Source organism: Monodelphis domestica, chromosome 6 (genome assembly GCF_027887165.1).
Source record: "Monodelphis domestica isolate mMonDom1 chromosome 6, mMonDom1.pri, whole genome shotgun sequence".
In the NCBI taxonomy this organism is placed as follows: domain Eukaryota; kingdom Metazoa; phylum Chordata; class Mammalia; order Didelphimorphia; family Didelphidae; genus Monodelphis; species Monodelphis domestica.
This window is the reverse complement of record NC_077232.1, coordinates 8,380,818-8,403,011: the sequence shown is the minus strand read 5'-3', so window position 1 is coordinate 8,403,011 and position 22,194 is coordinate 8,380,818. Positions and strand designations below refer to the sequence as shown.

Sequence of the window (22,194 nt, the reverse complement as noted above, 5' to 3'; positions counted from 1 at the left end):
GCGCTCCCTTCCTCTCCTTGTGTCTGTCCCTCCTCCTTCCCATCACATAACATGAGAGCAGCTGTCTGGCTGTGCACATCCATCCATCCCTCCCTCCATGCGCTTGTGTGGGCATTCGTGTGTGCCCGATGGGGAAGGGGAGCCCCAATCCCTCTCTGGCTGGGAGGAACCCTGGGGCACTGGTCTCCCCGGCCCCCCCACTTCATCTTCTTTCCCTCGTGGTGCTCATACAGGATTTTTCCAAACCATGGACACGAATAGAAGTGGAACCGTGAACTTTGACTTGCTTAGGGTAGGAGCTGAGTCTTTCCTTCCTCTTCTTGATGTGGGCTTGGGTGATGGGCAGGGGTTTGGGGGAGCGATTTGGGAGCATTTGGCTCAGGACTCTGGATAGGGGCAGGATGCCCAGTGCTCACCGGAAAGGGAGGACTGGGGGCCAGGACCCCCGAGTCCAAGACGCAGAGCAGAGCCGGCTTGGGAGACGATGCCCAGGGCTTGGAAGGGGAGCGGGAGCCCACCACAGCCCCGACTTCCGTGCCCTGTGCTCTGACTCGCTCTCTCTCTCCCCCTCCAGTGGCTACAGTTGACGATGTTCGCGTGAGGTGAACGGGGCAGGCTTCCGCCTCTGCACTGACCCTCGTCCCCTCCTCTGCCTGCCACATGACCCCCGCTTCAAGTGCCTTCTCAGGAGAGACGGGGAGCGGCTGCCCTCCCTCCTGCCTGCCTCCCCTCCGAGCTGCCACGGATATCCTACACTAGATAGGAGCATGTCTTCCTCACTCGTGCCTAAGGCGCAGACCTGCTGGAAGGAGCCCGCAGGAGCCCGCCTCGAGCCTGCCCACAGCTCCAGCTTGGAAGCCAGGAATGCTGCTTGATCCTGTGCCTCCCTTGGGATGAGGGTCCCCGGGCTAGCTGGGCCTGCCCTTGCCCAGAGCGCCCTGCCCACTGAGCCGCCCCCGGGACTGAGGCTGGCTCCTGAAAGAGCTTCCAAGAACCCCTGTGGATGTGCCGCCCCCCGGGACTGAGGCTGGCTCCTGAAAGAGCTTCCAAGAACCCCTGTGGATGTACCCCCCCCCCCCACCTGGCCTTCCTTCGGATCCCTCCGCCTAGTGGGCAGCTCCCTTTGCCCCGTCTCCTGCTGGCCGGGGTTCCTGGAAGCCACCCCAGTGTCCGGTGGGGCCGGCCCAGCGCCCTGGGAGGGCCGCCTCTGGTTCCTGCTCTCTTTTTATACGTGGTGATTGTAAAGGTCCTCTGTAAGGACTGGGCACGGGTCCCAGGAGGTGCCCAGGGTGGAGGTTGTTTTCTTGTCGAACCCAACCAGCCCTTCTCATGCCAAAAGAACCCCAATAAAACAGAACTCCCCAAGCCCGGCCTCCTCTCGTCTGTTGTGGGCCGCCTGTCCGAAAAGCACCCACCTGCCCCTACAGGCAACCTGACGAGCAAGTGTTAAGCACCTGCTGTTTACCTGGCACTCTGTTAAGGAAAGCGGGCCTTTGGGGGCTGCCTTTGTACAGTAGCCCTCGTAGTGGGGAAGGTACGAAGCTTGCCCATCACCCCTGGTCTCGTCCTGCCTCGGAAGGAGGGTGGCACCTGGCCCAAGGGCAGGGGCAGAGCGGCCAGCTGCCCAGGGCCCTCCGTAAGAGCAGGAGAGCAGTCGAGGCTCAAGACGGTAAGACGGGCTTTCTTGAGCCCTTCTCGGGTGCCAGGCTCGTCCCTTCCTGTGCCCAGCGTGATATTTGGGCCCTACACGGTACCTTTGCTCCAGCCAAGTCCTAGGCGGCCCTCTCCACCCCCTCTGCGGAGCTGGGCATGTGGGCCCTCCTGGTTTGTCCCTGACACCCAAGCCTAGGCTTGGCACACACCTGATCCCCCCCAGGGTTTCCTTGGGCATCGCGCCTTCTTTCATGCCCTGCTCTGGGTGGGGGGAGGCTGCCTGCTCACATCTGCTGCTTACATAAGCCGTACAGCCACCCCTCCTGGGGCCCCGGGTTTGTACCCAGAGATAAGCACTCCCCTGCCTGTGCAGACCCGAGGGTGGCCATGAACCCTTGGGAGGCTGGATTGTGGGTCTGGTCGCTAACGAGGAGGCGGCGGGGGCCCCGGACTTCTAGTCCCCAAGTCACCGACATGTCCTGTCTCCTGGGGACCCTGCTTTTGTGGGGCGCTGAGGCCTTCAGGAGGTTCTGGCCAGCCCCCTAACTAAGGTCGGGTGACCAGGGCCCCAACATTGGGGAAGGTTGCTTCCTTCCTTTCTTTTTTTTAAAATCCTCACCTTCCGTCTTGGAGTCAATACTGTGTATTGGCTCCAAGGCAGAAGAGTGGTCAGGGCTAGGCCATGGGGGTCAAGTGACTTGTCCAGGGTCACACAGCTAGGAAGTATCTGAGTCCAGATTTGAACCCAGGACCTCCCGTCTCTAGGCCTGGTTCTCCATCCACTGAGCTACCCAGCTGCCCCCAGGTTGCTTCCTTTCTACTGCAGTCCCAGAGAGCCATTCCTTCACCTCCCAGCTCTCTTGTAGAACGACTCATAATACAAGCCTGTTCCTTCACTCTGTCCCTGAGCCACAGTGCCCAGGCCAGTGCTATGACGTTCTTACGGGATGCAGTTGGACCCACCATTGGACTATTGCTCACGTCTTGCACTCTTCTGCTCAGTTGCTTTTGTTTCAAGAGGAAGAATTCTTGCTTTGGGTCCTCCAGCTGGGAGGAGGTCTTTGCCAGACGAGGGAGCCTCCGAGAATAGGGCTTCCCTGGAAAGAAGCTGGGCTCCTGGTGGGGAGAGAAGCCTTGGGATAGCATGGAAGCAGGTCTTGGTGAAGCCTCAGCCACCGCTTTGGCCAGAAGCGCCCCCGGACGGCTGCTGCTTTCTAGGTGTGTGATTCTGGGCTGGGGGGCGGGGGGCCATTTGGGTCAAGGGTGAGCAATGACTTCTGTAGCACCGACGCATCATTTGGGGCCCCCCGGAAGCCCGGTGGAGATCGAGGATGGAAAGAACTTGGAGGAGATCGAGGATGGAAAGAACTCGGAGGAGATGGATGGAAAGAACTCGGAGGAGATCGAGGATGGAAAGAACTTGGAGGAGATCGAGGATGGAAAGAACTCGGAGGAGATGGAGGATGGAAAGAACTTGGAGGAGATCGAGGATGGAAAGAACTCGGAGGAGATCGAGGATGGAAAGAACTCGGAGGAGATCGAGAGTGGAAAGAACTCGGAGGAGATCGATGGAAAGAACTCGGAAAAGATCGAGGATGGAAAGAACTCGGAGGAGATGGAGGATGGAAAGAACTCGGAGGAGATCGAGGATGGAAAGAACTCGGAGGAGATGGAGGATGGAAAGAACTCGGGGGTGGCTGTTAGCGTCAGTGTCTAGAAGGGAGCCAGACAGCAACTCTGGTCCATGGTACCCTTGAGGAGTCCACAGGAAGGCACTAGCCCATTGTGGACTGGAGGACTAAGAAGGAAAGTGACCGGTCCAAGGTCCTAACAGTGGGATCAGTTACCCAGTCCCCGGCCTCTTGAGGGAGGCTTCCAGGTAGTTCCTGGTAGGAAGGGGGAAGCCAAGAGGATTTTTTCCCAGCTCACTCCTACAACACCCCTTGAGAGGATAAGTTGGGCTATGAATAAGAACGCTCCACGCTGTCTTCACAACAGCCCTCAAAGGCCATAAGTATCTCCATTGTCAGATGGGTTAGTTCAATCTCAGAAAGGAAGTTCAGCTGAGGCCAGCCTCTTGGTCCAGTGACTTGCCCTACATCACCAGCCCCGAGCCCTGGTGAATGTGGCGAGCCAGCTCGGGGAGTCCAGGAGGCTGGCAAGCAGCCTGGAGTCGCAAGGCCTGGGTTCGGATCCCTCCCTGTCCTCCACCATCCTCCATGCCTGGGGCCTTCCTTTGCCTCTCTGGCTTTCAGGTGGGTTGGATGAGGTGCTTTCCGGTTCCCGACCTGAGAGCCTGAGAGGAGATAAGATGGAGAAGGAGCCGAGGGGTGGCCAGCAGGAGCAGGAAGAGGCCGGGTGCCAGCAGACCCTAGACCTGGTGGATGGACACCTGAGGCTCCCTGTGAGGTGTAATCGGAGTCCCCTGAGCCCAGGTCCTAATCCGTGCCGTCTCCTCCCTCCATCCCCCGACCCAAGGGCTCCCTTACATAATACCCTCTCCAGGGGCCTGGGCTGCTCCGTCTGTGGTGGCCCCAGGCCTGCGCTCCAGCCCTCCCTGCCATGGCCTTCACGGAGCTTCTGGACACCCTGGGCGGGGTGGGCCGCTTCCAGCTGCTGTACACGGCTCTGCTCTTGTTTCCCTGCTCCCTCCTGGCTTGCCACAATTTCCTTCAGAACTTCACGGCGGCCGTCCCCCAGCACCGCTGCCAGGAGCGCGCCAACAGCACAGGGAGCGCCAACTTCACCGCGGACAACGGGTGGCGGGTGTCCGTCCCGGAGGACCAGCACCAGAGGCCGGAGCCTTGCCTGCGCTTTGTCCAGCCTCAGTGGGCCCTGCTGAACCCCAACGCCACAGTCCGTGGGGCGGCCACAGAGGGCTGTGAGGACGGATGGACCTATGACCTGAGCATCTTCCCTTCCACGATTGTGACCGAGGTGAGGAGAGGGCCCGGGCTCCGGCGGGGAGGCAGGGGGAGGCGTGGGGCACGCCCTGAGGCTGACTTTCTCCATTTCCCCGCAGTGGGATCTCGTGTGCGATTCGAGGTCCATGAGGGACCTGGCTCAGACGCTCTACATGGCAGGGGTGCTGCTGGGGGCGGCTGTGTTTGGCGGCGTGGCAGACAGGTGAGCTTCCGACCCTCCCCCGTCCCCCAAGTCTGTCGTTCTGGGCTGGCAGATCGGAGGGGAGCCCGCTTTTAGAAGGAAGCTCAGGGCCGTGATGAGGCTTCCCTGCCCACTGCATCACCTGACGAGCATCTCTTTAGCCCTTACTAGTGTGGCAGGGGGGCAGGGACCAGAGCACAGCCCACCTTGAGGCTTTCCTCCGCCCCAAGGCCAGGCCATACCCAGCCATTAACTGAAGATGAGAGGAAAATAGCGCCCAGGAATAGGGGAGGGGAGCGAGTGGCAGAACGTGCAGGAGGAAGCCCGGAGCTGAGCTGGGGGGGCTTGGAGGGGATTGACTGGAGAGCTTCCTGCTGACCCGGTGGTCTCTTCCCCGGGAACTGAGATGTTCTGGCTCAGGACGGCTGAGGGCGCCGTGGAGTTCCTCGATGAGGCAAACGCCTTTGCTCGCAAGTTTCTCCACTACCTTCTCCTGGGACATGTCCAGAAGAACTGCTCTATGATTCCTGTGTGTCCTCTATTGTGATTAAACGGCTTGAAAAGGCAAAATTAAAATGAAATGGAACAAATCCCCCTCCGAGGATGCCAGGAGGCAGAGAGGTGAACGGCGGGAGGGCATTCCCTGTGTCTGGGGTGAGAGCAGATAGAGACCCTCTTCTCTGCCTGAACATCCTCTCTTCCTTCCCCTGATTTTCCCAAGGCACGAACTAGCCTCGCTGTCCGCTTCTGGACACTCTCCCGCTCGGCAAGGCTCCGGGGAAGCTCTGACCAGGGTGTGGGGGGCTAGGACGCTGCCCATCGGTCCGTTCTCTCTTCTCGGCTGCCCCATGAAGCTAGTTGGCCTTGGAGCCAGGAAGCCCCCTCCCTGGGGACCTTGGGCAAGTCTCTTATCTCCGAGGCGACTCTATAAGTCGAAGAAAGGTGCCAATCAGAATCCATAGAGGGAGTTATCTCATCTGATCAGGAGGTGGTGTCACTATTATCCCCATTGGGTAGATAAGAAAACTGAGGCCCATAGAGCTTGTGACTTATCCAGGGTCACGCAGCTTACCTGACCCCACCAGGTTCCATTCTCTGGGTTCTCCTCTGTAAAATGGGGTTTGGGATAAGAGGTACTTCCCAGGGTTATTAGGAGGCTTCAGGAAAAGAGTAAGGCATTAGACGAGGATCAGCAAGGGGGGTGCCACCCTGCCTAGGTTTTCTTTGTCTCAAAAGGGGTAAGTAAGCTGCTGCATGTTAGAAATCACCTGGGAGGCTCAGTGGATGGAGAGCCAAGCCTAGAGACGGGACATTCTGGGTTCAAATCTGGCCTCAGACATTTCCCAGCTGTGTGACCCTGGACAAGTCACTTAACCCCACTGCCTAGCCCTTACTGTTCTTTTGCCTTGGAACCAATATGCAGTATTAAGCCCCAGACAGAAGGGAAGTCTCCCCCTTAGTGCAAGTCCCAATCACACTCCAGTGGGTCCTGCAATCTCCCGATGCAGGGAGGGTCTCCACCAGGGCCCAGAGTAACCCATTCATGACATACTAACCCTCTGGTGTTGTTCATTCATTTCTGACTCTGGGTGACTCCACTGGGGTTTTCTTGGCAAAGATACTGGAGACGTTTGCCATTTCCTTCTCCAGCCCATCTTCTGGATGAGGAGACTGAGGCAAACGGAGTAAAGTGACTTGCCCAGGGTCACGCAGCTAAGGAAGCATCAGAGGCTGGATTTGAACTCGGGAAGAAGGTCTTTCTGACTCCAGGTCTGCACTCTCCATGGTACTGTCTAGCTGCCCTAATCACAGATGTTCCTTGTTATCATTTCAAATGCCATCTTCCTTGGCTGCAGGGCTTCTCCTTGGGCCTAGCAGAGAGAGGGCAGCCTCTGTCCCGACCTGGTTGTGGGCTTCGGGCTGAGTCCATTCCTCACGCAAGGCCACTCCCTAGGACAGTCACTAAGCTATGGATCTGGGACAGAGCTGTGCCAGCGGAGGGAGCTTCCACACTGGAAGTCACCACCGATCTCTGGAACCTCCCGTGGGAGCCTGGCCGGTTTGGGTCCTGCCTCCGGACAGACCCCCAGACCGGGCAGTGATTGTGTCTTCTCTCTCCCGAGCTCAGGTGGGGCCGCAAGGCCCCCCTCATCTGGTCGTACCTGCAGCTTGGGGTTTCCGGGGCCTGCGCAGCCTACTTTGGGTCCTTCGTGGCCTACTGTGTTTTCCGGTTCCTGACGGGCATGACCTTCTCCGGCATCATCCTCAACTCCCTCTCTCTGGGTGAGGCTTTCCGGGTCACGGGAGAGAGCCTGCTGGGGTGGGGGCTGGGGAGGATGAGGATGGGGCCTTCGTCTCTTCTGGAGGGAGGCGGAGGACCGCGGCAGGGAATGGTGCCCGGAGCTGTCGACATCTTTGTGTACGGCCAGGGGAGGAAACTGAGGCACAGAACTCCAGCTAAGCTCCGAGCTCTCCTCGGGGGACTGGGGACAGCAGAGAGGAGAGACGGCGCTCGTCTGCCCCGCCCAAGTGCTCCAAGTTAATCCTTTTTCCTGGCCAGCTCCTGGGGATCAGGCTGGGAGCACCTGAGGCTGGGTTGGGCCCGATGAAAGGCAGTGCTAAGCCTCCGCCCGGCATGGGGCTCCTATCCTGTTACAGATCAGAGGGTCACTCTGGGGAAAGGCTCCCGGCACCCTAAGGTGGAGGGGTGCCAGAGCCCCACCCTGGCTCGTGGGGGGGCCAGCTTGATGTGGGCAGGGGAGAAAAGAGAGCCAAGGAGAGAGGGTCTGAGAAGGGGGTACAGCCACCCATTGGGAGAGCTCCAAAGTCCAGCCCTGTAACTTAACCTCTGCCTGACTCCTCTGTACAGTGAAGGGATTGGACAAGACGGCTTCTAAAGTATGATTTTATGATCCCAAGTTCCACACATTCTTTGGGACTCAGTTTCTTCATATATAAAATTACAACAGTGGACTAGCTGGTCCCTTCCAGCCAGGAGTATGCTGGTAAATGTTTAACAACCAGCTCTCTGAAAAAATGTGCCCAGATACACTTTTAAGTGTAATCTAGATTATTAACATTCCCCCCATCAGTTTCTTAAATCTAGGGGTGGCTAGGTGGTTCAGTGGATAGAGTTAGGTTTATATAGGAAGTTCTGGGTTCAAATATGACCTCAGGTACTTTCTAGCTGTGTGACCTTAAACAAGTCACTTAACCCCCATTGCCTAGCCTTTACTGCTCCTCTGCCTTGCAACCAATTCACAGTATTGATTCCAAGATGGAAGGTAAAGGTTAAAAAAAAGTTTCTTAAGTCTAGACCTGTGTTGGCAAAGACATGGCATTCGTACCCCTGTCCAGCCCAGCCAGAGGGGACTGCTCTGTTCCCCCTCTTCACAGTGCCTGAGGACATTTTTCACATGCCCCAACCCCCTGCCTAGCAGCCCAACACCAGCCCTTCTTTCCTCTCTTTGCTCTCTGGGGTAATTCAGGGGGCTCCCAGGCAGCTTGAAGGTGTAGTTTGGGCACACGATCTCTAAAAGGTTTGCCAATGCTGCTCTAGACAATCAACAGAGAAATAAATCACACCCTGATTTGTTTACAGTGTTTGCCAGTCTCTGGCTTACGATCATCTGGCCTCCCATGAAGGGGAGCTTGCCTCAGAAAACAGCCCCCTCAGGGGCACTTGGGTAGCTCAGTGGATTGAGAGCCAGACCTAGAGATGGGAGGTCCTAGGTTTAAATATGGCCTCAGACATTTCCTAGCTGTGTGACCCTGGGCAAGTCACTTGACCCCCATTGCCTAGCCTTTACTACTCTTCTGCCTTGGAGCCAATACACAGTATTGACTCCAAGACGGAAGGTAAGGGTTAAAAAAAAAAAGAGAACAGCCCCCTCCATTGTCAGATGGGTTAGCTATTAGCCATTCTTTCTGTAGAGCGGAACTTTTCCTCATGCCCACTGCTCTGATTCTGCCCTCTGGGACTCTACAGAACCTATCTCCACATAATAGCACTTCAAGTTTATTGAATTGAGTTGAAGGCTTATTGGTATGAGTGCGAAGGAGAGATCCAGACAGACCTTGTCAGGAATTCAAAGATGGCCAGGATACTTTGGGTCGGTGGTGGAGATGGAATTTAAAAAAGCTTCATGGAAGACGTGTCCCTTCAGCTGGATACTGACAGCAAAAAAAGATTTTACTCACCAGAGCTAGACAGGAAGTAGAGTCTGTGAGTCCATACCTGGCATAGTGAAAGGGGTAGGCAAAACCCCAGAAGTGGGAGAGGACGAGATGAAGATGTGGGATGTGAATGGTCCAGGCTGTCTACATTCAGTACCTGAATAGGAACAGTGATAGATAAAACTGAAAAAATAGGTTGGTCCTAGATCATAGAGGACCTTGAATGCCAGCTTCAGTGGTTGAAGTTGATTTAGCAGGAGACTTTTTTAAAACCTTTACCTTCTGTCCTAGAATCAATATTAAGAATCAATTATTTCTTTTTCTTTCTCCTATCTCTCTTTTTTATGGTTTGTTTTTAAACCCTTACCTTTGGTCTTTGTATCAATTCTAAGACAGAAGAGCAGTCAGGGCTAGGCAATCAGGGTTAAGTGACTTGCCCAGAGTCACACAGCTAGGAAGTGTCTGGTGTCAGATTTGAGCCCAAGTCCTCTTGACTCCAGACCTGGTCCTCTATCCACTGTGCTCTCTAGTTGCCCTCTCTACTTTAAACTTGTGCAATTGATTTTTTGAATCCAAGTACTGAACTTTACATTTATTCCTCTTCCATTGTTTGACCCATCTTTCTAGTTTATCAAGATTTCCCCCAACTTTGCTATTGCCATCCAAGGTTTTGGTCATGTCCGTTTCCTTACTCCCACCCTCTTTGCCCTACTTTGTGTCCTCTGCAACTCAGACAAGATTTTGCCTCAAAGTTGGCAAAACCCCTGGCCATTGGATGTCTCAGCAGCATAGTGTACCCTTAGCATATACCTATTGACTTGTCTCACCTCTCCTTGCTGCCTGGGGCTCTTACCTGTGTCTTCTCCCCAGTGGTGGAGTGGATGCCCACCCAAGGACGGACAGTGGCTGGAGCCCTCTTGGGTTATGCCTTTACTCTGGGGCAGATCTTGCTGGCAGGTGTGGCTTACCTAGTTCGGCCTTGGCGATGGTTGCAATTTGCTGTCTCTGCTCCGTTCCTGGTCATCTTCCTGTACTCTTGGTATGTGACGAAAGGAGTCTTGGTGAATGGAGTGTGTGTGTGTGTGTGTGTGTGTGTGTGTGTGTGTGTGTGCAGACCTTGTCACTGGCCTGCTTTTCATCTGGTCCCAAAGCTCACACTGCCAGCACACCCCTAATTCCCCAGTGCTTGGGATTCCCCCTCCCCCCTTCTCTCAGCTCCCAGTGCCATCTTTGAAGGGCAGAACAGTCCCCATGAGACAATTCAGATACTCTGCTAGGCCAGCCTAATGACTGGAGGTAGGAAATGATGCCCTAAGCATCTCGGTGCTATCTAAGAGGGGCAGAGTGGCATGAGGAGGGGAGGAGAGGGGTCTGCTGCTCTGGGATTTCACCAGGATGCCTTGAATGAAAGAAAGGTGGGAGACAAACAAGTCCCATTGGAGGAGCTGGCCAGTTCTTTTGACTTTGTTTGTTCTGCCTCATAAAAAATGCAAATCTGTCTTGTAAACCTTGTGACCATGACTAACATGCAAATATGCTTGGCAAGACTACACACACATAACCTATTGAAAATTGCTTACCATCTCGGGGAGGCAGGAGAGAACTTGAAACTCTGAATGTTCAAAATTGCTTTTACTTTTAATGAGGGGAAAAAAAGATTATTGAACTTAAACAAGAATTAACTCCGTGTCCAGAAAGGATAGTGGGTTATCAGATAGACATTGGCCTAGGGGTCCAGTTTAATTTCACTCTTCTTGTATGTATGTCCCCCACTCCCATCCCCATGAGGCAGAAAAACACTGCCTGTCCTCAAGACATTACATTCCACCTGCCAATCTGGTCTCTGTTATGCTTTCCTTCCCAGGTGGCTGCCTGAGTCCTCTCGATGGCTTCTCCTCCATGGAAAATCCCATTTGGCCATCCAGAACCTCCGCAAAGTAGCTAATCTAAATGGAAAAAAAGAGGAAGGTCAACGCCTTACTGAGGAGGTAACAGGAGGGAAGAGCTGGACATCTAAGCCAGGAGAGCCCTCTCTCTTTGCTTTATGGCTTGGGGAAAGCTAGATGGGAGGATCTTTCTGCTGCTCCTAACTCAGGTCCCACCAAGTGGGTGGCTTGGTGACTTGGGACCATCCACGAAGCTGTTTTAGGCCTCAGAAAATAGGTTGCCCTCCCCCTAATCCCACCCAGATTTTCAAATGGAATCACTGGGAAAGATCTGGAAGTTTGCATTTGAGAAAGTACCTGGAGGACCTTAGAGAGAGACTTGGAGTTCATTCAGGTGGTGATGCTAACTTAGTAGCATCTTTGAGGCTGGTTGGAGGCAATAATCCATGCCAAAGATCTTGTAATAACCCACTGGACAGGCTCCAATATGGCATCCAAAAGAAGCCATTTGGAGGCTGATTTCTCTTTGGGGAATTAGTATGGTAGAACGAAAAAGAACTAACTCAAAACAGAAGATCTGAGTTCAATTTCTGGCTCCATGACTGTCAACCGGTGTGATGGGGGCAAATTACTTAGCCTCCTTGGGTCTCAGTTTCCTTATTTATAAAAGAGGAGATTTGACTTGATGGCCAATAAGGTCATTTCCAGCTTTATCTCTCTGATCATCTGAACCTATCTCTGTTGGCCTCCCCATAGTGGGAGAGGAGCTTGAAGAAAGCAGAGGGAGTTGGGATGCTTGGTGCCACACCACCCTGTTCCTCTTACCCAGGTGGTAAATGCCTACATGCAGAGTGAGTCTTCAGTTGGACGACCCTCTAGTTCTGTCTTGGACCTCTTTCGAACCCCAGCCATTCGCAAAGTCACTTGCTGCCTCATGGTTGTCTGGTAGGTGATGGGATCCATCCTTGAGCATGGGATGGGTGGAGAGGTGGTCTTTTCCCTAATGCTTTGACTTTGGAGGAAATTTTTGGTATAACTGATAAGAGCTGCTGGGAAATACTGCAGTGAGAGAATGAACTCTGAGATGAGGTGCCCCAACCTGCCAGCAAGTATAAACTCTGCCAACTAGGAATGTCACAAGGTATAAGGTTGGATAAGACTATCCCTTGAGTTTCCCTTCACTGAGTTTATTGAAGCTAAATAATAGTTCTTGGATGAGGAATGGGTATGTATGGTATGTTAGCTTTTGATCTTGGGTTGTAGTAGAAAATAGCTGTGGCATAGACAATTCAAAATGGCGGCCAATCTGAAATTTATGGGCTTTTGCTTGGAGAATGTTTCTTGGGATTGGAATATGGGAGCCTCAAAAATGTTTTCATTATACTTCAGACCCTTTGTGGAAAATCAGTCATCCTGTGTGAGACTCCCCTTCTCTGTCGGTCCCCTCTCTGCCAGTTGTAGCTGCTACCAATTTACGCTGTATTATCTCATGGGGACCCTCTTACATGTCTCTCATCGACTTTCTACCCTGCATATCACAGTGGAACAAAAAGGAAGCTAGCGTCATCAGCTTGTAGAGTGCATGTTGGGGAGGAAGGTTTGCGAAGCCTAGCAAGATGGAGGGCAGATGATGAAGGGCTTTGAATGCCAAACAATATTTGCTATTTGTTCCTGGAGGTGCTAGGGAGCCACTAGGGTTTATTGAATGAGGGGGGTGTTGAGACCTGTGGGTTGTAGAAAAGTTAATTTACTAGTTGAGGGGGGAAAGGACCTGAAAGAGGCTGACTCCCTTGTGGCTCTTGCAATAATCCAGTCTACATCAGGGTAGGGGGAATGTCCGAGAGAGATAAAGGGGCATTTTCAGAAAATGCTGCAGACGTGAAATCAACAGCTTTGGTAACAGTTTGGATTTGGGGATGAGCGATTGTGAAGGGTTCAGGATGTCTCCTGTTTGGCAGCCTGGAAGACAGGGAGGATGCAATTGTCCTGTACCCTCAGAGGGAAAGTGTGGGCAGGCTGTTTAGGGTGAAATATAATGAATCTCCATGTTATCCGAAGTCTTCCCTTTTCCATGTCTTCCCAAGAATAATTTGAGACAGAAAAGTCTGATAAAACACAGTAACTCTACCAGTGTGGCTTATAGAGGTCAGCTAGAGGTATAACTAGGGTGGGGCCACTGGAGCCTTGTACATGGCCCCAAAATTCAGAGACTGAATGCTGACAATACTAGCACTGTTTTGGCAGGCAGATAGCTGAGTGGGGCACCTAATTAACAAAAATAGCTCATCAAAATAGAGAGCTATTAATGGCATTTCACCTTACTTGAGCTTCTTCAAGAGCAGCCCCTGCTTTCCTCTACTTGCTTGGTCACAGCCTCACAGTGTCTCTCAGGGTCCCTTTAATCCCCCCCTCCGAGGACCGCCACGGAGAATGTCTTGGTCTCTATCTCTCCCTCCACCTCCCTGAATTTCCCAGCTCACTTGTGACACTGGTCCCAAGACATTCGATGGCTCCTCTCTGGGCACAGACGCTAGGCAGAGTCTCATCTTCCCATCTCTGGCAGTGAGCATCCCTGTGGGAACATCATTTCTTGGCCCCTCTGCTCTGCCCTTGAGCCTGTACAGAAGGATAGTTAGTGTAAGGGGTAGAAGGTAGAATTTGGAACTGGAGGTCTTGAGTTCCAAACCCTGCTTTGGGTTATCCCTGCTATGAAGAGGCTAAAAACTAATGATATTGAAGTCCCTTTTTTTTTTTTTACTAGAAACCTTATGAAAAAGAGCACCAGGGTTCATGGGAATTGAATATCAAGGGAAGTGAGCACCAGGACATAGATTGAGAGGTAGAAGGCACCTCAGAGGCTGTTAAGTCAAATCCCTCCCTTTACTGAGGCCCAGAGAGAGGAAGAATTTTGCCCAACGTCATTCAGGTAGCATTGGCAAAGTCATTGTATCTCATGGCCTCTGGACAGACAATAGGCTTTGACTGAGCATGGAGTGGAGTTTGTTCTGGGGAGTTAAAAGGAAGTTGGTTCCTGCCCTTGCACCCAATCTGTGCCAGAAGCCAGATCTCCTGGTATATCCTGGGGGGACAGAGTGGGACATCTGTATTAACCCTGCAAGCATGTTCCTCTCATGCATTTTTTCTGGGGCTAAGTAAGAATAATAATCATAGCAATTCCAATAATAAGGGGGTGTTAATAATGAAAGTCACTTGGGGGGTTTCAGGGGGTGTTTCCATCCTTTCTGCGGGCTGCTTTGCAGGCCCTGGTTTCCATGTGTGACTGTGTCAAACAGAGTGGTCTTTGATGACTCCTGGCAAATCTGTAGTATATCATACACAGACATGAGTGACTGATGGGAAAAGGAATGGGGGAGGCCATGGGCAGCTGGTTGGAAACATGGGCCAAGGGGCCCTGAGGCCAAAGCAAGGGATTCTGCCATCACTCTAGGTTCTCCAATTCCATTGCTTACTATGGTGTGGCCATGGACCTGCAGAAGTTTGGTCTCAGCATTTACCTGGTCCAGGTGATGTTTGGGGTCATTGACATCCCAGCCATGCTGGTCTCCACCACCACCATGATTTATGTGGGGCGCCGGGCCACTGTGGCCTCATTCCTGATCCTGGCAGGGTTCATGGTGATCGCCAACATGTTTGTCCCAGAAGGTAAGTCACAGGAGCTACTATTTCTTCTCTTCTCAGGTTGTGAAGCATTCAATGTCCCTTATTTGAAATGAGCCTCACCACAGTGCTGTGAGATAGAGTCTGTGGTGCTTTTCATTCCCATTTTACAGATGAGGAAGCTCAAAGGGGGGAAGGAGGTTGGATCTGGAGAGGCAGAAAGGAAGAGGAGGAAGACATAAGACATAAACCAAAATGTAAAGGCTGGAAGAAGCTGGGCATGTGTTGATAGGGGTGGGGAGGAGACAGGGAGGAGGCTGAACTGTTTGGAGTGTTGGATTCTCTGTTAAAGAGTCGGGGAGAGATCAAGCTGGAAAGGAATGATGGAAGGGCTAAAGCCGAAAGAATGAACAACTACAAAGTCAATCAGTTATGGAGGGCCTTGAATGCTGATCAGAAGTGTGCTAGGCTATATAAGAAATTCACTTTCTGGTGAGCGCAGTCATAGGCTGAAAGTGCTGCTTTAGGAAAGGAATCTTTAGGCAACGAACATGCAGAATGGATTGGAGGATGGAGAATCTTCAATGGTTCCCTACTTTCTCTAGAACAAAATATACATCCCTGTTTGGCACTGAAAGACCTTCTTGGTCTGGCTCTAGGCTCATTTCACATTACATCTATAGCCAAGCTAGTTTGTTTGCTGTTCCCAAGAAATGACATTCAATCTCCCATCTCCTTGCCTTTGCACAAGCTGTGCCCCATACCTTTCCTTCTCATCTCTGCATCTTAGAATCTACACCTCTCTTGATGTTGTCATATCTTGGTCCTTCCAGTTTTTAGTATCTCTCCTCCCTCTGTCTCCACCCCCTCCATGTTTCCACTTTCTTAGGAGAATGTAAGAGGACCAGGAAAGTGACATTTTTGTAGTTGTGTTAATAAATAAATGCAAGGGAAATGATACTAATCTAGGAAATGAGGGACCGGTCTAGTGTGAGGAAAGGGGAAATAAGAGAACAAAGGGTGAATTAGGATAAGAACTGACAGGACTCGGGGAGTCAAACTCTAGGGATGACTTTGGGCAGGAGTCCAAGATGCCAGCTATTTCTGACCATTGCTGTGCCTCGGTTGGAAATGGGGCAGATGCAGCCCATCACTGTGGCTTCTCCTCCTCCTCTCCTGGCCACTGCTCATGGTTTCCCTTTTCTTCATTCTTCTGCAGACATGCAAACTCTGCGGACAGCCCAGGCAGCCCTGGGGAAGGGCTGCCTGGCCAGCTCCTTCATCTCCGTGTACCTCTTTGCAGGCGAACTGTACCCAACAGAGGTCAGGTAGGCAGTAGGAGATGGTGTTGGCTCATCTGGAGATGCCCATAAATGTGCCCTGGAAGGAGAGGGTGGAGTCCTGGGCCGAGCCAGCTTCCCAAGTCAGAGTCTCCTTTCCTGGTCTGAATTCCATTCAATAAGCCTGTGGCAATCACCTACTGGGTGAAGGACACTGGAAGGCATCAGGGTCGGAACCGCTTGCCTTCGGGGAGCTTCTGTTCCACTGGCCGGGGAGGGAAGGCCATCCAGGCAGAGGAGATAACCTGAGCAAAGGCCTGGTGGTAGGTGAAAGGAGTTGGGCAGCGACTCTCTAAGACTCTGAGTTCTAGAGAAGGTGAGTACAGGGAGGTTTTGGTCCCCAGGGTCCTCTATATGCATGGAGTTCCAGGTAAGAGCCCTATTCCCGGGCTTCTTGGTATAGCTTTGTTTTTTTTTCAGACTGAAAAAAGATGTAAGCTCCCAGTTCATTTTGGTCTTTGTTGAGCACTAAGCACAATGCTGGGCACATCAGTTGGCTGTTGTTGTCAATGGAATCAGGCATGTTTGGAGAAGAGAAGATTTATAAGAGAAGTATAGAGATGCTGATGGGACAACCGGGAGTGACTAGCAAGAGATATTCAGGATAGGGGCAGCTGGGTGGCTCAATGGACAGAGCCAGGCCTACAGATAGCAGGTCCTGGATTCAAATTTGGCTTCAGATATTGCCTAGCTTTGTAACCCTGGGCAAGTCTCTTAAATCCATTGCCTAGCCTTTCCTGCTCTTGGGGGGGGGGGCGGGAGGTGGACTAATCTGATCAGAGACAGAGATAGGCAGAGAGATAAGGAGAAAGATGAGACATAAAAGAGAGTCAGGATGGGGTGGGTGCAGGGCAGATGGGTGACAGTGGATTGAGAGCCAGACCTAGAGATGGGAAGTCCTGGGTTCAAATCTGGCCTCAGACACTTCCCAGCTGTGTGACCCTGGACAAGCCACTTAATCCCCATTGATTCTAAGATGGAAGGGAAGGGTTAAAAAAAAGAGTCAGGGAGAGGCAGAGACAGAGGCAGAGAGAGTGCATAGGACAGAGCTTAGGGGGAGACATGAATGATGATCTGGAAGAGACCACTAAGAGGGTATGGTCATACGGGAGTGTAATCTCATAGAAACCGGGGGAGGAGAAGGTGGTCAGTGATATCACAGCTCTGGAGAGATTGAGGGTGATGAATACCAAGCAAAGGTCATCAGATTTCATAGGTAAGAGATCCCTGGTAAGTTTTGAAAGATCTGTTTCCAGAAAGCAGTTGGAGTTCAGAGCCATAACTAGGGCAGAGTGGTAGAGGCTTTGCCCAAGGCACTGAAAATTTAGAGGGGGCACTGATAGCAACTTCGGTCCTTGAGTAGCTTTGCTGGAAACAGATTTACTAACTAGATAGCAAGAGAACTGGTTGGTAGGAATGATCTAATGTTGAGGGTTGTCAGGGGGCAAAATGGTAGGAAAACAAGAAGCCCAGGGACTCTTTGTTAGGGTTCGAGTGGAAGAGCACCACCCCAAGGAACACACGGAGACAATGCAATTCAGGCAAGGGGAAGTTTATTACTAGCAGTGCTAGGGGAAGCCCAACAAGTGAGTTCCGAAGAGGCAGAGTCAGAGTGGAGTTTCTGTTGCTTAAAGCAGTCATAGTTGAGTCACTTGATGGGGAACGACAATATTTTTAGAATATTCTGTTAATCAATGATTTTGGCTAGATTGACACAACAAGTGGGTGATGTTTGGACAGACATGAAAGGTGGGCTATTGTTGGCACGCCCAGGGGCCCTGTAGCTCCTGGGGCTCTGCACAGAACATTCTGTCCCAGACATGCAGAGTGAGGGAGGGTCGGTTGATTTTTACCACATGACATCTTAAAGGTAGAGGCCAGATCAGTTGACCTGATCAAGTACCAAGTCAAGGTTATAAAGAGAGCAATAGAAGGCCAGAGAAAGGTGACAGATGAATGAGAAGGGACAGAGGAGACAGGCTTGTAATCAATGGGAAGACAAGGTTAAGTTTAGGAGGGATAAGACAGAAGCAGATCTGGGAGGATGGGAAATGGCGACAACCAAGGGAAATTCAGTTTGAATGAGTATTGGTGAGGGTAGATCTAACTATCCCTTTGGGTAGCTGAGTCGAGGTCGTGGGAACTGAGGAGGTTGAGGAAATGAGAGGCCAAAGCATTCAAAGAAACATCAACATGAACACTGAGGTCTCTGATGATTTAAAGCAGAAGCTGGGATGGAAAGGAATATTTTGAACCAGACACTGAACTAGAGGAAAGAGGGGAAGAGCCTGGGGGCCTGTTGGTGACCAAGACAAGGATCTGGTCAGGGAGACATGGATGGATGGAAGAGTTTCAATGATGACTTTGACATCAAGGTGGTGAAGGGGGATTTTGACCTGAGAGCCCCTACCAGTGGGCAGTGGGTATTTTTTCCTCAATGGGAGTATTCTGTTCCTCAAGCTCCAAACTGTCACTTTTTAGCCCTGATCTCTAATTTCATCCTCCAGGGTCTCAGAACTCACCTCCATTCTATGTCCCTCCAGATCCTCAGATTGCTAACCCACAATTTACGTTGTTGACTTTGCTCTGTCAGGCAGATGGGTATGGGATTCGTTTCTGTGAATGCCCGCTTGGGTGGCATGGCAGCCCCCTTGGTCTCCATGTTGGGAGAGTACCACAGCACCCTGCCCCCAGTGGTCTTTGGGGTTACTGCCATCTTAGCTGGGGTGACAATCTGCTTTCTCATGGAGACTCGAAACTTGCCCCTGGTGGAGACCATTGATGCAATGGAGAAAAGGTGAGCCCTGAACCATAGGATTTTCTTTTTTCCTTCCTTCCTTCCTTCCTTCCTTCCTTCCTTCCTTCCTTCCTTCCTTCCTTCCTTCCTTCCTTCCTTCCTTCCTTCCTTCCTTCCTTCCTTCCTTCCTTCCTTCCTTCCTTCCTTCCTTCCTTCCTTCCTTCCTTCCTTCCTTCCTTCCTTCCTTTCCTCCCTCCCTCCCTTCCTCCCTTCCTTTCCTCCCTCCCTCCCTTCCTTCCCTCCCTTCCTTCCTTTCCTCCCTCCCTCCCTTCCTTCCTTCCTTTCCTCCCTCCCTCCCTTCCTCCCTTCCTTCCTTCCTTCCTCCCTTCCTTCCTTCCTTCCTTCCTTCCTTCCTTCCTTCCTTCCTTCCTTCCTTCCTTCCTTCCTTCCTTCCTTCCTTCCTTCCTTCCTTCCTTCCTTCCTTCCTTCCTTCTTTCCTTCCTTCCTTCCTTCCTTCCTTCCTTCCTTCCTTCCTTCCTTTCCTCCCTCCCTCCCTTCCTCCCTTCCTTTCCTCCCTCCCTCCCTTCCTTCCCTCCCTTCCTTCCTTTCCTCCCTCCCTCCCTTCCTTCCCTCCCTTCCTTCCTCCCTCCCTCCCTTCCTTCCTTCCTTTCCTCCCTCCCTCCCTTCCTCCCTTCCTTCCTTCCTTCCTTCCTTCCTTCCTTCCTTTCCTCCCTTCCTTCCTTTCCTCCCTCCCTTCCTCCCTTCCTTTCCTCCCTCCCTGCCTTCCTCCCTACCTTCCTCCCTTCCTCCCTCCCTCCCTCCCTCCCTTCCTTCCTTCCTTCCTTCCTTCCTTCCTTCCTTCCTTCCTTCCTTCCTTCCTTCCTTCCTTCCTTCCTTCCTTCCTTCCTTCCTCCCTCCCTCCCTCCCTCCATCCCTCCTTCCCTCCTTCTTCTGGTGTGATCTGAACTGAGTCCTGAAGGCAGTCAGGGAAACTGAGAGTCAGAGTTGGGGGGTGGGTAGGGCATTCCAGTCATGTGGGATAGCTAATGCAGAGGCATGGGGAATGGAGTGTTGTGTCTCACAAACTGTCTAGATGATGTGTAGATGAATCCTAGAGGGCATGGAGGACAGTGAGGGCTCAGAAGTCTGGAAGATAAAAGGAGACTTGTTCAAGGTCACACAAACAAAATGAATCAGAAACCCCATCTATAAGTCAATGTAGATCTGACTCAGAGAGGGCCCGCTTTGGGAAAGGAGGCCTGAAGGGACTGGGAGCTCCACACTATATCTGCTGCCCCACCCCAGTGACTGTCTCATCATCAGCTCTACTCCACTGATAAGCTTAAGGGCACCCAGAACCTTAGAGTCAGTGCCAGCTGAGGATTAGTCCAGGAACTTGAGCTGAAGGAGATTTGGTCTGGGTCAGAGGAGGCTTAGAGGAGCCATGGGAGCTGTGATCAAGTATCTGATGGGCTCTCATGTGGAACATGGGTTAGCCTTGATCTGCTTGTTTCAGAGGGCAGAAAGGGGAGCAATGAGGGCACGAAAGACTGGGCCGGAGACTGCAAAGAAGCCGATGAATAGGCTTAAGGTCAGGAATTAGAGCTGTCCAAAAATGAATGGGCTGCCTTGGGAAGTGGTGGTGGAGGTCTTCCACCCAAGGCTGGACTTAGAGTCAGGAAGACAAGTTTGAGTCAGACCTCAGACACTTACTTAGCTGTGTGACCCTGGACAAGTCACTTAATTTCTGCTTGTCTCAGTTCCCTCATCTGTAAGACTGATGATCATAGGGGGCAGCTGGGTAGCTCAGTGGATTGAGAGTCAGGCCTAGAGACGGGAGGTCCTAGGTTCAAATCTGGCCTCAGACACTTCCCAGCTGTGTGACCCTGGGCAAGTCACTTGACCCCCATTGCCTGGCCCTTACCACTCTTCTGCCTTGGAGACGGAAGGTAAGGGTTTAAAAAAAAAAAGACTGATGATCATGATAGTGCCTACCTCCCAAGTTGTTATGAGATCAAGTGAGATATTTTAAAGGTGCTTTTAAATCTTGAAGTGCTCTCCAAATGCTTGTTGTTACTATTATTGCTACTATTATAATGAAGCCTTGCCATAGCATGAGTGGGACTTCCTAGCACTGGAGGTCTCTTCCACCTCCAAGGTTCTGCCATTCTGTGCTCATTTCTCTCTACCCTTTGCTTTCATTAGGGCCAAAGGATGCCTTTCCCAGGATGGAGAAAAGAGCGAAGACATGAGCCTGCAGCCCTTAGCAATTTCCTCTCACATCAAAGAAACTATCTAAGTTACAGGGACCCCTGCGGAAGGCCCTGTTCTCCTGGAGCCAGCATGGGGGACTGGGCTGCTCTGGGGAGGTGTCTCTTGGAGAAGGAGCTGGAGCCTTGGCCCTGGACTTGGAGCTGAGGCCAGGCAGAAGGGGATGAGGTCAGCTTCCCCAATCAGTTTCCAGATGTGTGTCAAAATTTCCAAAGTGACTTGAATTGAAGCAATCTTTAAAGTTGTCTGTGTCTTTATCTGTTGACATCGCTGTGGCCTCCACTTCCATAGGCCCAAATGGTGACTGGACCAGGTGGACAGGCATTAAGGAGATGCGAAGGCAAACAAACCCACCGGTAGAACGATGAGGGAGAGCCACTTCCTCTAGGTGCCGAGGGCAGATGGCCGCAGCATCCCCTAGGGCCTTTTGGGGACTGGGCCTTCCTGGACTGTGTCACGTGGCCCGTGCTTATACGTCCATGACAGCTGCTTGTGTCTTTATAGCATTTTAGGGTTTACGAGGCAGTTTCTATAGAGCAACCCTGAGTTGGCGTTTGGGAGATCTACGATCACATCTTGGCTCTCCCATTTACTATCTGTGTGACTTCGGCAAGTTGCTTAACTCCGCTGGGTCTCGGGTTCCCCGTCTGGAAAAGGGACTTGGACTAGATGGCTCTGGGGTCCCTCTCAGCCCTGGGATGCTCATCATCTCAGCTGAAAGCAACGATGGGTAGTTCGAGCCTTTTTCTCCTTCTGAGGAGACTCAGGTTTAGCAGCTGAAGGAACTGGCCCAACATCACACCATGAGTAAGAATCAGAGCTGGGGCTCAAAAGACTGGTCTCCTGACTCCCACTCCAGCACCCTTCCTACCACCCCATTCTGCCTCTCCAGCTGTGCCCCAGAATCACTTTCTTGTCCCCAATAGACCTCATATTCATTTTTATTTTGCCCTCAGATAGATCTGGAACAGATCTGGAACTTTTAACAGATCATTTAAAGCAATCACCTAGAATTGGTGGAGAGAGCTCAGGGTTCTGGAGCCACTCAAGATCTAGAACAGATAAAGATGGTCTGGGCCCTGGTTGGAAGGCTAGATGGAAGAGCTTCACATTTGGTTTTTTTGTACCTGGATTCTCCTGTCTCCAATCCATCCCCTTCCACCTGAAATAATATTCCTAAAGTATGGGTCTAGCAGCACTGGTCCTCTGTTCCAACATCCTCTGTGGCTCCCTATCCCTCTGGGATAAAACACACAACCTCTCAGCATGGCAGCCTAGCTCGTCCTTCCTTTTCACTCACTCTTTATTCCAGATCAAATTAGATGACAGGCAGTTCCTGAAGCTTGGCATCCTTCTTCTTGCCTCCTGCTTTTGCATCAACCTGGATGGTCCTTCCTGCTCTGCCCCT

The 22,194-nt window shown here is 52.0% G+C and overlaps 2 protein-coding genes across 2 annotated transcripts in view; both read left to right on the top strand.

Moving 5' to 3' along the window:
- CAPN1 (calpain 1) overlaps nucleotides 1-1,365 on the top strand; it is a 30,357-nt gene extending 28,992 nt beyond the window's left edge. The window contains exons 21-22 of the mRNA XM_056801368.1: nucleotides 234-292; nucleotides 575-1,365. Of these exons, the coding sequence (XP_056657346.1) occupies nucleotides 234-292; nucleotides 575-601 (86 nt within the window). The 3' untranslated portion in view covers nucleotides 602-1,365. The remainder of the gene's footprint in view (nucleotides 1-233; nucleotides 293-574) is intronic.
- A 2,834-nt stretch (nucleotides 1,366-4,199) lies between these two features.
- Nucleotides 4,200-21,019, top strand: LOC100030388 (solute carrier family 22 member 20). Its single transcript, XM_056801369.1, has 10 exons — nucleotides 4,200-4,590; nucleotides 4,676-4,779; nucleotides 6,887-7,041; nucleotides 9,805-9,973; nucleotides 10,799-10,922; nucleotides 11,650-11,765; nucleotides 14,269-14,483; nucleotides 15,658-15,766; nucleotides 18,372-18,575; nucleotides 20,721-21,019. Exons 1-10 carry the CDS (start codon nucleotides 4,216-4,218, stop codon nucleotides 20,812-20,814), a joined length of 1,665 nt encoding a protein of 554 aa, XP_056657347.1. The 5' UTR covers nucleotides 4,200-4,215; the 3' UTR covers nucleotides 20,815-21,019.
- The last annotated feature ends 1,175 nt before the right edge of the window (nucleotides 21,020-22,194 follow it).